Source organism: Vollenhovia emeryi, unplaced genomic scaffold (genome assembly GCF_000949405.1).
Source record: "Vollenhovia emeryi isolate VEMERY1.0 unplaced genomic scaffold, V.emery_V1.0 DF939123.1, whole genome shotgun sequence".
Lineage (NCBI taxonomy): Eukaryota > Metazoa > Arthropoda > Insecta > Hymenoptera > Formicidae > Vollenhovia > Vollenhovia emeryi.
The window spans coordinates 796,824-811,463 of record NW_011967243.1 but is presented as its reverse complement, the minus strand read 5'-3'; the positions used below and the strand labels follow the sequence as shown (position 1 = coordinate 811,463).

General features: G+C 45.2%; 6 protein-coding genes across 13 annotated transcripts in view; 3 read left to right on the top strand and 3 right to left on the bottom strand.

The window, feature by feature from the left end:
* LOC105569590 (probable RNA-binding protein 18) overlaps positions 1–1,055 on the top strand; it is a 3,868-nt gene extending 2,813 nt beyond the window's left edge. The window contains exons 4-5 of one of the 2 annotated variants that reach the window (XM_012026172.1): positions 162–238; positions 315–1,055. In XM_012026172.1, coding sequence (XP_011881562.1) covers positions 162–238; positions 315–534 — 297 coding nt within the window. In that variant the 3' untranslated portion in view covers positions 535–1,055. The remainder of the gene's footprint in view (positions 1–161; positions 239–314) is intronic. The other variant, XM_012026171.1, reaches the window with a different exon arrangement.
* Positions 548–2,067, bottom strand: LOC105569591 (probable 28S ribosomal protein S25, mitochondrial). Its single transcript, XM_012026175.1, has 3 exons — positions 1,909–2,067; positions 1,723–1,829; positions 548–1,339 (listed from the first exon to the last, which is right to left on the bottom strand). Exons 1-3 carry the CDS (start codon positions 2,043–2,045, stop codon positions 1,068–1,070), a joined length of 516 nt encoding a protein of 171 aa, XP_011881565.1. The 5' UTR covers positions 2,046–2,067; the 3' UTR covers positions 548–1,067.
* Positions 2,068–2,289: 222 nt separating this feature from the next.
* On the top strand, positions 2,290–8,468 carry LOC105569592 (alanine--tRNA ligase, cytoplasmic). Of its 5 annotated transcripts, none has more exons than XM_012026176.1 (16): positions 2,305–2,772; positions 3,019–3,026; positions 3,241–3,401; positions 3,470–3,658; positions 3,735–3,880; positions 4,074–4,265; positions 4,331–4,621; positions 4,889–4,998; positions 5,080–5,354; positions 5,447–5,770; positions 6,024–6,282; positions 6,351–6,603; positions 6,681–6,945; positions 7,019–7,303; positions 7,377–7,554; positions 7,723–8,468. In XM_012026176.1, the coding sequence occupies exons 1-16, from the start codon at positions 2,312–2,314 to the stop codon at positions 8,400–8,402; spliced, it is 4,077 nt and encodes a 1,358-aa protein (XP_011881566.1). In that variant the 5' UTR covers positions 2,305–2,311; the 3' UTR covers positions 8,403–8,468. The 5 variants fall into 5 exon arrangements, with proteins under 5 accessions (XP_011881567.1, XP_011881566.1, XP_011881570.1 ...); XM_012026180.1 differs by having other exon boundaries at positions 7,992–8,070; XM_012026179.1 differs by lacking the exon at positions 3,019–3,026 and adding an exon at positions 2,924–2,928 and having other exon boundaries at positions 2,759–2,772.
* The window catches only part of LOC105569593 (mitochondrial ribosome-associated GTPase 2), a 40,006-nt gene continuing 33,791 nt past the window's right edge, over positions 8,426–14,640 (bottom strand). Inside the window, exons 1-7 of one of the 3 annotated variants that reach the window (XM_012026182.1) lie at positions 11,834–11,908; positions 9,967–10,185; positions 9,784–9,903; positions 9,356–9,694; positions 9,056–9,194; positions 8,744–8,976; positions 8,426–8,613 (exon numbers count right to left, since the gene is read on the bottom strand). In XM_012026182.1, coding sequence (XP_011881572.1) covers positions 8,458–8,613; positions 8,744–8,976; positions 9,056–9,194; positions 9,356–9,694; positions 9,784–9,903; positions 9,967–10,185 — 1,206 coding nt within the window. In that variant the 5' untranslated portion in view covers positions 11,834–11,908 and the 3' untranslated portion in view covers positions 8,426–8,457. Of the gene's footprint in view, positions 8,614–8,743; positions 8,977–9,055; positions 9,195–9,355; positions 9,695–9,783; positions 9,904–9,966; positions 10,186–10,483; positions 10,639–11,833; positions 11,909–14,640 lie in introns of those variants that run through there. The other 2 variants (XM_012026181.1, XM_012026183.1) reach the window with 2 other exon arrangements.
* On the bottom strand, positions 10,561–11,646 carry LOC105569789 (ferredoxin-fold anticodon-binding domain-containing protein 1-like). The gene is made up of 3 exons (XM_012026519.1): positions 11,478–11,646; positions 10,618–11,374; positions 10,561–10,573 (listed from the first exon to the last, which is right to left on the bottom strand). The coding sequence occupies exons 1-3, from the start codon at positions 11,644–11,646 to the stop codon at positions 10,561–10,563; spliced, it is 939 nt and encodes a 312-aa protein (XP_011881909.1).
* The window catches only part of LOC105569595 (aspartate--tRNA ligase, mitochondrial-like), a 4,331-nt gene continuing 1,714 nt past the window's right edge, over positions 12,024–14,640 (top strand). Inside the window, exons 1-8 of the mRNA XM_012026184.1 lie at positions 12,024–12,107; positions 12,237–12,482; positions 12,829–13,086; positions 13,153–13,521; positions 13,592–13,768; positions 13,849–14,028; positions 14,113–14,217; positions 14,279–14,500. Coding sequence (XP_011881574.1) covers positions 12,396–12,482; positions 12,829–13,086; positions 13,153–13,521; positions 13,592–13,768; positions 13,849–14,028; positions 14,113–14,217; positions 14,279–14,500 — 1,398 coding nt within the window. The 5' untranslated portion in view covers positions 12,024–12,107; positions 12,237–12,395. The remainder of the gene's footprint in view (positions 12,108–12,236; positions 12,483–12,828; positions 13,087–13,152; positions 13,522–13,591; positions 13,769–13,848; positions 14,029–14,112; positions 14,218–14,278; positions 14,501–14,640) is intronic.

Here is a 14,640-nt window from a genome sequence, read left to right as displayed (position 1 = left end):
TTGTCTAGTCGGACATGAGGCGATAAAATTTAAAATTCAGTCATTTATAATACAATTGTACGGTACTTTGCCAAGTCCACGTGAAACTCGTAATTAATGGACGTCTAATCTTGAATAACTCTGCGAAAACAAGCGTATGAAAATGATAAATTGTTGTCTAGTCGGACACGGATAAGCCAAAGCCAAAGATAGATATTCCTGCCCTAGCTGGCGCGAAGAAGGACGATAAAAGGATAAGGTAATAACTTTGTACCTGTCTTTGGTAACAATTAGACGAGAGGGGCGTTCAATTGAAATATCTGATTTTCCTGTAGTCGTGAGACGGCGATTCAAGCGATCGAGGCGAAACTCAAGTTGATGAAAGAATCGCAAGAGGAGTTCGAGTTGAACAAACCGCTGGAAGGGTCGCCGATTGTGCATCTCTATCAAAAAGCGGAGAATCAAAAACCGTCCACCTCTTCCACGCGTCATCATAGCCGTGGGAGCCTCTACCATCATAACAAGCCGTACAGTCGTCACAAGCCGCGGAGATAATTCTCGATATATGTATTTTTTTTATTTCATTTTTATCGCTTAATTTATCACTCATTATCCCATTTGTTTTGTGATTAATATTTATATTGTTTTTAACGTCTGCGTTTGATACCGCTTATTAAGAAGATATTGTGTTCTCGCGTACAAGAGTCTCTCGTATGTACTATTCGCGTTGCGAAACGCCCACGCGTTCGCGAGCGATTCGACCCTCGATAGCGGGCAGGCAAACGCGTCGATTCCGACAGGCAAGGAGGTAAATGTGAAACATATTAGAGCTATGAATACTTAAAATCGTCCGCGGTATATAACGCCCTCGATATATGTATACGCCAACGTACGTGTATTTTCACAACGTATGGACATCTTTTTTTACATGACGTGCTTTGGGACAAAACAGTGTGCTCGAGTTACTTCCATCGTTCGTACTTTTGGATATGACGAAAGACGTGCGTCCGCGCACGCGAGCGTATAACGCGTACATTATAAAAATACAATAACGCAAGTGTAACGTGAATTCGTAACGGGTTCGTCTACTACTCTTTATTCCTTCCTCTCTCAAACCAATACTTCCCGCGCATGTGATCCGGCAGGGGCACTATACCGGGGCACGGCACTTGGCCATGGACGTGGCATATACAGTTCCTGTCGCAACCCACCCCGAAATTCGCCGGATTGGCCTTTTTCTCCCGAGCCGTCGCCTCCTCGATCAACGTTTCCCTCGTCTTTCCCACTACTCTCAAGAGATGCTCAAGTATCTCGTCCTTGGACTTGCTGTCTAGATCTATCAGCATCGTCTTGCCGTCCTCTGCAAAATACAGGTCTGCGTTGTACAGTTTTTCGGACAATCGAGAGCAGACTTTTCGAAGTATCTGCTACAAATCTCGTCAGCACAATGCCAGCAGAAAAATAAAAACAGTCTAATAGACGGATTACAGAAAGCAAGTAAAATCTGCCGTTTCGCAACTACCCGAGTGACTACAAAGTGGCAGCTACCCTGGCTTGGTTCTTGCCATTAATTGCAATTCGTTTAAATGGTTGCGAACTTCGCTTCTACTGGCAACTTGCTGTCAGATTACGTCGGTGGACTCCGTTGACAGAACACAACGCCGTAATATCGCTGGACTCCACCGTTCTGGTCCCGCATCGAATAAATCTCGCCGGGAGGCAAAATCAAGTCCAGGGAGTTACCGTAGTAGCACGTCATGAACGGCGACGGGGTTATGTTCTTAAAGGCGACTATTTGCACATCCGGATTCTTGTACTGCAGCTGCGGCAGATGCCAAAACACGAAGTCTCTGCGAGAGAAGGGAGACACGTTAAAGACAAGAGCGTAGAAAAGCGGACGATCGGCGGCGTTGAGCCGCGCTACCTAACCTCGTCCCTTTATGATGTTCGCCGTGCGTGTTGTAATTGATGGACAGTATCTGTATCTTGTCCTTCAGGACCAGTTTGCCGGACATCAGGTACTTCACCGTTCGCCGCACGGGCTCCTTGCCTATCATAAACGGCATCCTGCGCGATTTCGTCCGCTCCTCGTTCACCGCACTTGTCCCGGTTGTTCGTCGTTCTAGCTCGCGCGTATCGATATTCGATTAATTCGATACGGCGACCTAACCTCCTTCTCGCGTACCGGCTCGGCTAACCTATTTATCAGCTTGTTACAGGACGTACAGGGAAGCTGGTGTAATTAGATACATTGCGAACGCGTAGTGTCTCGATAGCCAGGTACAAGCAATTTCTTCTCGTAGTTCGGTTATTATTTCTGGACGATGAGCATATGCTTCTCTGTACACTCGGTAGTTTCGACACTTGGAATTTAATTACAGCTGAGCGTGCAAGCGTACGACCTGTCTCCTTTCCAGAAATATTGCCAAAAGGAACTGAATCTAATCGAGAAGACACGTTGAATAACCTCATCAAAGCTTACCGGCACTCGCAAGCACGAGCGCGCGCACGTGCTCTCCGAGCCTCTCTCCCTCTCTCCTTTCCCTCGCGACCACCGTGTCAGCTGTGTCGCCTGGACTTCCGCGTCTCACCTGACGGTAAGTCCCGCGGGTCTGTCGCTACCCTTTTCCGCCCCCTCGTCGAAATCTCGGTCAGAGGAATGTATTTACATAGAGGAAACTATTACATCGTGGAGGGAACTGCGCGTTCCGCCTCGCGTACGATGTCACGTCGTGGCTCACCTGCGCGTCTGACGCAACCGAGGCCATATGGCGAGTCACGCCGCGGAGCACCGTAAGACCCGGTTTCACCAACGTTGTTTAACTTCAAGCCTGGCTTAACTCGTTCTTTGCCTCTTTTCGACTGTTACTTTGGAAAGAGACAAACGTGAACTAAACCAAGTTTAAAAGTAAACGACGTTTGGTGAAACCGGGCCTGAATGCAGATCAGGTTTGATCTCAGTCTCTACCAATGCAGATTAACTTTAATCTCAGCTTAAATTACTTCTTGTCTTTTTCCAACTCGTAAAATTGGAAAAAGATTACAGAGTAAGTTGAACCGAAATTAAAATTAAACTGCGTTGGTAGAAACGGGTATAAGACTGTTTTGTTGTTGGTCGTAGACATGAGACAAGGCAGAGAAAAGCTCAAGTCGTACACGTACGACTTAAGCCTTTCTCCGCCTTGCCTCTTGTGTACGACTCGTAAGACAGACTTTTACGGATCGTTTTCTGCCGTCAGCCTAACTTTACGGAATTTGCAGAGCCCGAGGATACCACGATGGAGAGCAGCATGAACGCGAAGCAGATACGCCAAGCCTACATAGACTTCTTCAAGAGCAAGGGTCACGAATACGTGCACTCGAGCTCGACGATACCCCACGATGACCCGACCTTGCTCTTCACGAACGCCGGGATGAATCAGGTACGTTCCGTTCGTTTTCACGCCGAATTCGTCGCTCGACTTTTCCTCACGTCGCAAATACGCTTCAGTTCAAGCCGATTTTCCTGGGGACGGCCGACCCGAACAGCGATATGGCGAGATGGGTGCGCGTTGTAAACAGCCAGAAGTGCATCCGGGCCGGCGGCAAGCACAACGATCTGGACGACGTTGGCAAAGATGTCTATCATCACACGTTCTTCGAGATGATGGGCAACTGGTCCTTCGGCGACTACTTCAAGGTAACGTCGACGGATCGGCTGTTTGTTGACGGAAGCGATGGCCATCTCTGAAATTTCTCTTCTACTTTCTCTTCAGAAAGAGATATGCACCTGGGCCTGGGAATTTTTGACGGATGTACTGAAGCTACCAGCTGACAGGCTGTACGTGACATACTTTGGCGGGGATGAGAAGTGTGGATTGGCGCCGGACGACGAGTGCAAGAATCTGTGGCTTTCTCTCGGGTAAATACGATTTCTTAATCGCCTTGGAATATAATTATTGCGAGCACTTGTTCACATCTTTTCGTTATTTTTCACTTGGCGTTACATGTAATTGCATTCCCTCAATTCCGCCGTGCCTCTTTATTAATGTATCTCAACCGTAACGTTTATTTCCTGTTTCAAGATTTTTAAGTTGTGAAATATAAATGTACAGAGTACCCGCCTCGCACGTTCTGCCGGGCAACATGAAGGACAACTTTTGGGAAATGGGCGAGACCGGTCCGTGCGGGCCGTGCAGTGAATTGCATTACGATCGTATTGGTGGCAGAGAGGCAGCTCACCTCGTAAACATGGACGATCCCGATGTGCTGGAAATCTGGAATCTGGTGTTCATTCAGTACAACAGGTATTCATAATTTTTTTAACTGTAGGAGACACAAGTCTGGCGTATTAATTGCATTAATATTCCAGGGAGTCAGACGGCAGTCTTAAATCATTACCGAAAAAGCATATAGACTGCGGCTTGGGTTTAGAACGACTGGTGTCGGTGATTCAAAATAAACGCGCTAATTATGACACCGATCTGTTCGTGCCTTTGTTCGCCGCGATCGAGAAAGGTACAGGCGCCCCGCCCTATCAAGGTAAAATAGGGGCTGACGATGTCAACGGAATCGACATGGCGTATAGAGTTCTGGCTGATCACGCTCGAACTATCACAATTGCCCTGGCGGATGGAGGAATGCCTGACAACACTGGCAGAGGGTGAGCAATAGAGGGAAGTCCCTTATTACGATTGCCCTTGGAGTGAAATCTGTTTGGTGGAAAATCGATTGGTAGATTGTGTAATCGTTGCGAAAAAAGATTTGTGATTGAACTTGGACATTGGAAACCTGCTACGTATTAGAATCCTATCTCATAATGGAGAACTTTCCTTTAGAACTTAATTTTGCAAGTTAATTAGTCATTCATTGCTGACAAATTATGGATTGATTTACTCATCTAAATATGATTGTGCTTTTGCCTTTTTAGATACGTGCTAAGAAGAATTTTACGGCGCGCCGTGCGCTACGCAACTGAGAAATTAAACGCTAAGCAAGGCTTCTTCGGATCTCTCGTGAACGTAGTGGTGGATCTTCTCGGTAAATATCTTCCGTAATAAAGAAAGCCGTTTTATCTTTTTTACTGCTTGCACTTTGTCTAAAATAAGTTTGCCGTTGCAGGTGAAGTTTTTCCGGAGGTAAAGAAAGATCCACAAAGTATCATCGAGGTCATCAACGAGGAAGAGGCTCAATTTTTGAAAACTCTATCGCGGGGTCGTAACTTGCTAAACAGAACGGTAGCAAAGCTGGAATCGACCGATACTGTGCCAGGCGATGTCGCATGGCGCTTGTACGACACTTACGGCTTCCCGATCGATCTCACTCAGCTAATGACTGAGGAGAAAGGATTGAAAATTGATATGGCAGGCTACGAAGAATCTAAGAAGCAAGCACAGGTATCGCTCTTTGCTGTGCAATTAATCTGTTAATTTAGTGCCACAAAGACCTTTCTGACATATTGATATTCGTTCTTTTCTCAATTGTACAGTTAATTTCTCAAAACAAAGCCGGCGGTGTAGACGACCAAATTAATTTGGATGTCCATGCCATTACCGAACTGCAAAAGCAAGGTGTTAAACCTACAGACGACTCGCCCAAATATAATTACAAAGTAACAAACTCCGTTAAATATGAAGAATATGAATTTGCACCGTGTATTGGTACTGTAATCGCACTGAGACGCGCCAAGACATTCGTCGACAAAGTATCTTCCGGCGAAGAAGTTGGAATCTTATTGGACAAGACAAACTTTTACGCGGAGCAAGGGGGACAGATATACGATGAAGGATTTTTAGTGAAAGTCGACGATGAGGTATAGAAAATTAACTTTACAGAACTGTTCTCTTCACTTTTTAAGTCTGTATCAGACTACGGATTAAGATTGAGATTAGATTGAAATTTGACCAATCAGAGTAAAGTTTACTAATCTAAAGTTTAGTGATTTATAATAATCAAGCTTGATTATTTATTACTGGCAATTTAAAGATATTGGACAAGCTTTATCGATTCCGGTATAATTGAACAGAATGAAAACCAAGATTGTTAATAACGTACTCCTTTAAAAGGCTACAGAGATTCGCGTGAAGAACGTTCAAGTCAGAGCCGGTTACGTGCTACACATTGGTACCGTGGGCGAGGGCACGTTAAGAAAGGGAGATAAAGTCCACGCGAATGTGGATACAGAACGTAGACGGCTTGTGATGGCTAATCACAGTGCCACGCACGCCCTGAATCATGCGCTCCGAAAGGTCTTGGGGACGGAGGCCGATCAAAAAGGATCGTTAGTCGCACCTGACAGGCTCCGCTTTGACTTTACAAACAAAGGTGCGTTCTCGAGTTAAAATCGAGCTGTGAGTCGCATGAATTAATTTGCTGTTAATTCTTCACGGTAGGTCCAATGACGGGAGGGCAATTGAAAGACACAGAATTGTTCACCAACGACATGATCCAGGCAAACAAGAAAATTTACGCTAAAGAAAGCAACTTGGCCATAGCGAAAACGATTCAGGGTTTGCGCGCAATGTTCGAAGAGACGTATCCTGATCCGGTACGTATCGTCAGTATGGGCGTGCCAATTGAGAATCTAGAAAAGAATCCCTTAAGCACGGCTGCTCTTGAAACCAGCGTGGAATTTTGCGGCGGGACGTAAGTGTTGTCTAAATAAACTCTGTACGCATTTTCTAATAACGCTGGCGTCTTTATGTTCACGATTTGTCCCACAGGCACTTACATTACACTAGCCACATAGGCGATTTTGTAATAGCCAGTGAGGACGCTATCGCTAAAGGTATCAGACGCATAGTAGCGCTTACTGGACCGGAAGCGACGAAAGCTTTAAGAACGATGAGGATCTTAGAAAATCAAATACATCAGATTCAAGTAACGATCGAAGCTGACAAGTCTGGAACGAACTCTAAGGAATATGTGAAAAAGATAGTGGAACTAACGGATGAGATATCCCATGCCCTCGTTCCTGTGTGGTGGAAGGTAATTACATTTAATAAAACATTAATTTCCGAGATAAATGGTTGCGAAAATAATTTGTCTTTTTGTGTACTAGGATAACGTGCGCAACACATTGAGAGAGTTAAAGAAGTCTCTCGACGACAAAGAACGAGCAACCAAGGCAGCTGTCATCAGCACGGTTGTAAAAACTGCTCAGACTATAATAGAGTCCAAGGTTGGATGTCAAGTGTTAGTTGAGGTGCTGGAGGCCTACAATAATACGAAAGCTCTAGATCTGGCGTTGAAGAAAATCAGAGCTATATCGCCAGAAACCAGTGCCTTGCTTATAAGCGTCGATCGCGACGTCAAGAAGATATTCGCTCTAGCTTCTGTTTCCAAAGTAAGAACGTTTAATTGAAAATAATCGCGAGTAAAAGTCAAAGTAATCACATTGAGAACGAACTTGTTCGCAGTCCGCGATATCCAAGGGGCTGAAGGCAAATGAATGGATCCAGGCAATTGCGTCTTTGATGCAAGGCAAAGGAGGTGGAAAGCCCGAATCTGCGCAAGCTTCGGGTACAAATGTAGCAGGCTTGAACGAAACAGTCAGCAAAGCCAATGAGTTTGCTAATCAAAAGCTGGGGATTATAGGTAAGTGCAGAGACTCTGTTGTTGGACACTGTAATTTTTATCGTAGAATTATTCCAGCCTAGTTGGCAAGTTTAGAATTGGAGTAGTTTCTCTGCCAGATATTAATTTAGTAGCTTTTTAAATTTAGATTAATTAACCACAGCTCTTAGCAATTATGTCTGTTTCCAGACAATAATACTGCTAATACTACACGTAAGACCTCCGAAACTATTCAATCACATAATACGGGATCTTCTTCAAAATTGGTACTTTATGGGAACAATGGAAGCACTAAGTGCTACTTAGCACAAATAATCGCGCAGTACAGCGGCAAATGTCTGACTGTTAAGCAAGTTGGAGACGAACATAAAATATGTTCTAGCGACATAATGTTAGAAACGGCAGATGTTACGTTACACAATATCAATGCCATTGCGTTCTTTTTGTCAAATTCGCAGCTCCGGCGTGAGGATGATTTGTTCGCGTCCAGCCAAGTTTTGCAATGGATGAGCTATGTGCAAAACCACATTTTACCAGCGGTTAGCGGCTGGGTACTTCCGTCACTTGGCGTTTCTGTATCGAAAGATATGAAAGCGAATGCAAAAATTTCCAAGGAGGATCTTCTTTGCACCATGAAAAGGATGGACGAGATACTACGTACGAGGACGTACTTGATAGGAGAAAGGATCACCCTGGCGGATGTATCAGTTTTTACCGCGTTACTACCTTTGTACGAACATGTGCTCGATCCGCATTACAGAAAGCAATGTACGAATTTAAACAGATGGTTCTCGACAATCCTGAATCAGCCGCAGGTAAAATGTGTAGTAAAGAATTTTACGTTTTGCGCCGAAGCTACGCGCTGTTGACGCGGATAAGGACTCCCGTTTTGTACACGTTTTTATCGGATTTATTATACGAAAGTTACATGGAAAGTTCAGTGTTTTCTTCCGTGTTAACTTTAAGCTTATCGTACAACATTCTAATCTCCTTTAATAAAGTGGAAAGATTGGTTCCTACCTTGGCAGAGATAGGAATTATTGGTAAATCTACGCGTTCTCTGAGCAACTGTAAGTTTATCTGAAATATAAATTACAACCATTATTATAGAAACTTTCAAGATTTTTAGTGCCTTGCTACCATTGTCATTGAAATGATTAACACATAAGTATACTATGGCGACAATTAAATGAGAGTTTTAACTGCTCACCTCAGAGTCTGGCAAATCGATTTTGTTCGCTACAATAATATGAGGCCTGTCGTTCAGTCTTTCATTAAACTGGCTAATCTCGTACTTTAAAGTTTCCAGAACTTCCCACGGCTCATTCTGCGTCACGTCTAAAATAAATATTAAAGCGGCGCAACGTTCCACGTGTTTAAGGAAAGTTACGCCAAGCCCTCTATTCTTATGCGAATCTTCTATGAGGCCGGGCATGTCGGCCACTAAAACAAAGTAGATTACAAAGATGAGATACGCAGAAAAGCCCATGACAACTCCATGTTACTGCGTGCATATAATTACCTGCGATTTGTTCATAATCATCGTACTGTACTATGCCTATATTGGGCTTTAAAGTGGTAAAAGGATATGCCGCTACTTTTGGCCTGGCCCTGGATATCGCTCTTAAAAGTGTACTTTTACCAGCATTGGGCAGACCAATCTGGCAGTTTGATGAACATGGAACAAACATAGGTTTTGTTTTACATAGTAAAAATGATTCGTAAAGTATCTGCGCGAGTAAACATTCTCGACAGTTCGAAACGGCCTCTCTCTTTCAAATGCTGATAATAAAATTGCAGCGACAGTCTGAGGGATACTCACCAATCCAATGTGGGCCATGCTTCGTACTTCCAGCACATACTCCAAGTTTTCCCCGGTCGCGCCGTATTCGCATATCTCAGGCGTCTGCTGAGCGTTCGACTTGAAAAAGGCATTTCCGTGACCGCCGGCACCACCTCTCGCGGCGATGAACATCATTCCGTCCTTGTCCAGGTCGGCTAATATCCTACCGTTTACATCGCGCACGATCGTGCCAACGGGCACTTTCACTATTTTGTGCTCTGCATTTTTACCGAAGCAATCCTTGCCGTAGCCTTTTTCTCCGTGTTCGGCACTGATCACGGTATCTACGCTGTGCAGGTCCTTCATATCCGTTTTCGCCTGCACGATAAAACTGTGCGTCTATACTTTGTACAAATCGGCCAATATACTAAGTTTATCATAGACGACAATTCACGCGATTGCCTTACCTCGAATATTACGTGACCACCGTGTCCGCCGTCGCCGCCGTCAGGGCCAGCTCGATCATTGACCCACAATCGTAAGAACGATATCAGCCCATCGCCGCCGTTTCCCCCGATCGTTCTCACCTAACGAAAAACGATCGCACGTTCACGGACATGATGGTGTCCCCCGAGAAACAAGACTCTTACCGGTTTTATGTCGACGAAGTGCTGCATAACCGAGCTCTTCGATTTCGGTTTTGTGCTACGTAAAGGTATAGCTGTAGAATCCTTCGCGCAAACCCACGCAGTAGCAGACAACGCTCTGTGCCCGATCGAAACTTCGCGCCTGGTCCTGTTCAGTGAGGTTTCGCAGCCTTGCCTTTGAATTATACCCATGATACTTCTCAAGTGACGAACGCGATGCATCTGAAAGCAGTTGTCGAAGATGTAGATCTCATACCGTACGCAATATCAATAATGAGATAGAGGAAAGTCCCCTACTATGAGATAGGATCTTCATATGGGATAGCGGGGTGTCTGTTAAATTAATGGACATCATCAGTTGATTCTACCATGAATTTATTGCCCTTGGAGCGAAGTCTGTTTACTGGAAAATTAATTGTTAGATTGCGTAATCGTTGCGAAAAAAGATTTGCGATTGAATTTGGGTGTTGAAAACCTGCTATCTCATAGTAGAGAACTCTCCACCTCTATACATATGTACCATTTTAATAAAGCCTAGGCTCGTTTCTCGACACGTAAAACGACTCGCGCTATTCGACCTATCTCGAGACGCTGACATTAAATTGATCTTCTACAAAATTCGCGATTACATTTTGATGTAATTCAATAACTCGCCCCCTGTACAACGGCACATAATTCGACTTGTAATCTATCCTGTACGTTCTCTTTATCCTCCCATCAACAGGCGACAGGTAACAGTCGATCAAATCTACGTTTTCGATAATAGACGCCGCATAATTGTACAGCGATCGATAGAATTCAGCCGTGCTGAAATCTCCGTCGGTGGACAAAGTTAGGTCGAACGTAAAAGTACACGGATAAATGCACTTGAGCCGACGATCCGATTTATCTCGGATGTGGTGCGTCGTATCCTTCCACGTAACATTATCCGCAGCGCATTCAGAGGCGTCTATCTTATTCCTAGGTGCGATATTGTGCGCCACGGGTGGCTCGGTCCTGGCGAAACAATACGTCCACGAGCCCGCCGTGTGGAATCGCTTATCTAAACCGCGGTAGCCGGTCACGACATAGTCCGGCAAAGACCGCCACAAAAAGGGCTCCACTCTCGTCAATACAAAGTTGCCGTGCGCAGCCATTTCCACGATCTTCCAGGAGTCGTCCCAGCGTCTCCTGGGCTCGTCCACAGGCGTTCCACCCTGGCCGTTGCACAGCGTAACCAGCACCCGGCCGTCTTCCTTTATCATCCTCGCGGACGACGCGAAGAAGCCCCTCAACAAGCCCCTGTTTCTCTCTATTCTCATTTTACCGCCGACGTGGGGAAAGTTAAAGATTATCTTGTCGAACTGTCGCGACTTCAGCGAGGGACATTCCTCCAGTTTCGTGGCGTCCACGTCAAACAGCACGCGGATACCTGAAAAGAAAAGCATCAGGTTTTCTCTCGTCGCAATCGATTTCGCGCAATTACCGGCGTTGTAGACGATACATGTACAGGCTCTCTACTGCAATTCACTGACCGTTCGCCCGAAGGTAATCTACGTTTCTTTCTGCGGCCCCTTGGCACGCAGACTCGTAGCAGGTGGCAACGAGCTCTACGTTGAAATTTTGTCGCGACAACGCTGCGGCGAACGAGAAGTTGCCCTCGCCTACCAGCAGCACCGAGTCGCGCTCGTTAAAAATCGACATCTTCACCTTCGTCTGAAAGTAATCGGGCCGTGTGCCAGACAAATGCTTTTCTTTCCAGGTTCGCGCCGGCCAAAGTTCGCCGTGGATAGGTTAGGTGTCGGACAGAGCAGGTTAAGAATATAGGTTAGACGGCCGCGTGATTTTTCGCAACTTCGCGCAATTAAAATTCGCCGAGTTCCTGACTAACCTTGTATAATATTACTCTCTCGTATCGAAACACATAACCAGCCTTGCCGCAAGTGTACGTGCTTCCGCGCAGTACTCGTTCGTAAAAGAGCAAAATGTCAACATGAGTCGAGCCGCGAGCGCAGAGACAGTCGCGCGTGAACAGTCGCTCGACAGTCAGGTCCAGGCGACGACTGTCTGGAAAGACGTCTGTTGACGTGGCGTTTTAAGCTCGACGATGCACGCGTGAATTTACAAACAACAACACCCGATATTCCATGTGAATGATCGTCGAGGTGAGGAACGATCTTTCGACTGTTCGCGACGCGACGTCTATTAATTTAGCAGACATTCCGCTACCTCATATTAGGAGCCTATCTCGCAATATGGGACTTTCCTCTAATCAAGTTGAATATGTGTTCTAGGTATGTAATAGATTCCTAACGGAGAAACTCTTGGCCGACGGGTGAGAAGAGAGCGAGAGGGCCAATGACTTTGTAAACGACCACGTGTGGAGCGAAATATACTTGCTGGATGAAAGACTGACCAAGTTTCAAGAGGCGGCTGCAGAAATATACGTGAAAATGTTTGCCCGCGGTAGGATACTCGTGCTTAGCTGCACGAATGTCGTGAAAAGATACCACGCGTGGCCACTGATAAGTACAGCAAACGTAAGTTCTAAGCAGAGTAATTCCTGTGACCGTTTTGGTGCGTAATCCAACAGCGAATTCGGCAGATTGCACTGGCGCGCACTGAGGCTTGTTTACAGTCAATTCCTATACTCGAGGATCGTCTTGAATACTTGTTGAAATACTTCTTAGCCGGTAAAATGATCCGTGGAGCATTCGTATGGATCACTTTTTTCGGCTGAATAGTTTTTGGACATGCAGTTGAGATGACCACGAGTAGACTCTGGACCTCAGGCCTTGGTATGCACTCAGTGTACAAGCTGGCGAATTTGCTATAAATACAATGATTTTCCGTATTCGAATGGAGTGTAAACGAATTTTGTTTCAGTTACCGCTGAAAGCTCAACCTGCGATTTCCGTAGCTTGCGTCCACAACTTAGTCGTCGACAGGCCAGCGCCGTTGACGAAGGAGCCGGTCTCGCCGGCCAACAGATACGTCCAGAGAACGCACACGTGTGGCGAGCTGACGTTGAAGAACGTTGGAGAGGAAGTGAAATTAAGCGGCTGGATGGAGTTCCAGAGAATGAGGAAGTTTATAACATTACGGGACTCCTACGGGTCAACGCAGTTGCTTATACCGGAAGATGTATGCGGCGAATCACATTCTATAAGTCGTTGTGCGGGACATTGAGAAATTTTTAACAATTTTCAGAGAAAGGATCTGACAGCGGCTGTACAGAACTTGTCTTTCGAGAGTGTCTTGAGCGTGGTGGGCAAAGTCGTGCCGAGACCCGAAGATCAGCAGAATAAGAGAATGAAAACGGGCGATGTAGAAGTGTACGTGGACGCGCTGGAGATTCTAAACGTGGCGTCGCAGAACCCGCCGATATTCATTAGAGAGTATAACAAGGCCAAGGAGAGCCAGCAGATGAAATATCGATATCTGTCGTTGAGATATCCCGAGTTGCAAAGGAATCTGAGACTGCGCTCCACCCTCATAATGAAGATGAGAGAATTCCTGATCAACGAATGCAGTTTCGTGGACATTGAAACGCCAACGCTATTTAAAAACACGCCCGGGGTATGCTTCTCAATATTCTCCACCACAAATTCATACTGCAAGCGTGCAAGGTTGATTTTATCGTGTGCAGGGTGCGCAAGAATTTATAGTGCCGACGAGACAACCGGGTAACTTTTACTCGCTAGTACAGAGCCCTCAGCAATTCAAGCAGCTTCTCATGGTAGGCGGCTTCGACAGATACTTCCAAGTCGCCCGATGTTACAGAGACGAGAGCGCTAGGCACGACAGACAGCCAGAATTTACACAGGTAATTACAATTGCGTTCATACATAAGTAATACATTTTATTATCGGCTACATCGTCAGTGTTATATCAGTTATGTTACAGCTAGATGTCGAGATGTCGTTTGTTGACCGGGACGGAGTGATGAGCTTAATTGAAAATTTATTGATGTACTCGTGGCCAGAAGGAGCGGGCTCTATACAAGTGCCTTTTAAGCTTATGACATACGAAGACGTGATGAAGCTGTATGGTAGTGAACAACCGGACTTAAGAATACCGTATCAGGTAAGAGAATCAACGTGCGATTTCTTATTTGTTTTACTTCACCAAGTGAACGCAGTACCGTTTCAATTCAAATCTGCTTTCCAGATACAAGACCTCACACACATGTTCGATCTGCCAGTATTAAAAGAGGCCGTGACGTCCGAGGATAACAAACAAGAAGTGTACGCGTTAGTCTTCTCAAAGAAGTCGGTAGGTATTTATTTTTATGTGTTTGCCTATTCCGTTGTTAAGGTAATTTTTTTTATTGTAGAAGTACTTAACGAAATCGGTCAAAGAAGGACTCTCTAAGATCCGTGGCGATTATTTTGGTACCACAAAGCTAGTTCAATTGAAAGTCGAAAGCAATTCGTGGAGGGCAGGGTTAGACAAGCTGAAACTGAAATCGGGAGTTACAGTAGAAGATATATCGCAGTGCTGCAAGTTACAGGAGGGAGATGCGGTATTGCTAGCAATTGGACATCGAATGGATACAGTGAGTATAAAAGTCTAAATTCTGTTTTTTCTCCTTTAATGATAATAAACTTTTCTCTTCACCAGTAACTATAATAGCTACTATATACAGGGTGGGCCATTTTAATTTATACAGTCGATTTTTTAAAAAACTAAAAGAGA

Coding starts and splice junctions, on each gene's coding strand:
- LOC105569591 (XM_012026175.1), bottom strand. CDS start 2,045: ATGCCGTTTATGATAGGCAAGGAGCCCGTGCGGCGAACGGTGAAGTAC. Junction 1,830..1,908: donor GAACATCATAAAGGGACGAG/GTTAGGTAGCGC, acceptor CTTCTCTCGCAG/AGACTTCGTGTTTTGGCATC. Junction 1,340..1,722: donor GTTCATGACGTGCTACTACG/GTAACTCCCTGG, acceptor TGTATTTTGCAG/AGGACGGCAAGACGATGCTG.
- LOC105569592 (XM_012026176.1), top strand. CDS start 2,312: ATGCTTCTCTGTACACTCGGTAGTTTCGACACTTGGAATTTAATTACA. Junction 4,999..5,079: donor CGTAGTGGTGGATCTTCTCG/GTAAATATCTTC, acceptor TTGCCGTTGCAG/GTGAAGTTTTTCCGGAGGTA. Junction 7,304..7,376: donor CTCTAGCTTCTGTTTCCAAA/GTAAGAACGTTT, acceptor ACTTGTTCGCAG/TCCGCGATATCCAAGGGGCT.
- LOC105569789 (XM_012026519.1), bottom strand. CDS start 11,646: ATGTCGATTTTTAACGAGCGCGACTCGGTGCTGCTGGTAGGCGAGGGC. Junction 11,375..11,477: donor AGATTACCTTCGGGCGAACG/GTCAGTGAATTG, acceptor TTTTCTTTTCAG/GTATCCGCGTGCTGTTTGAC.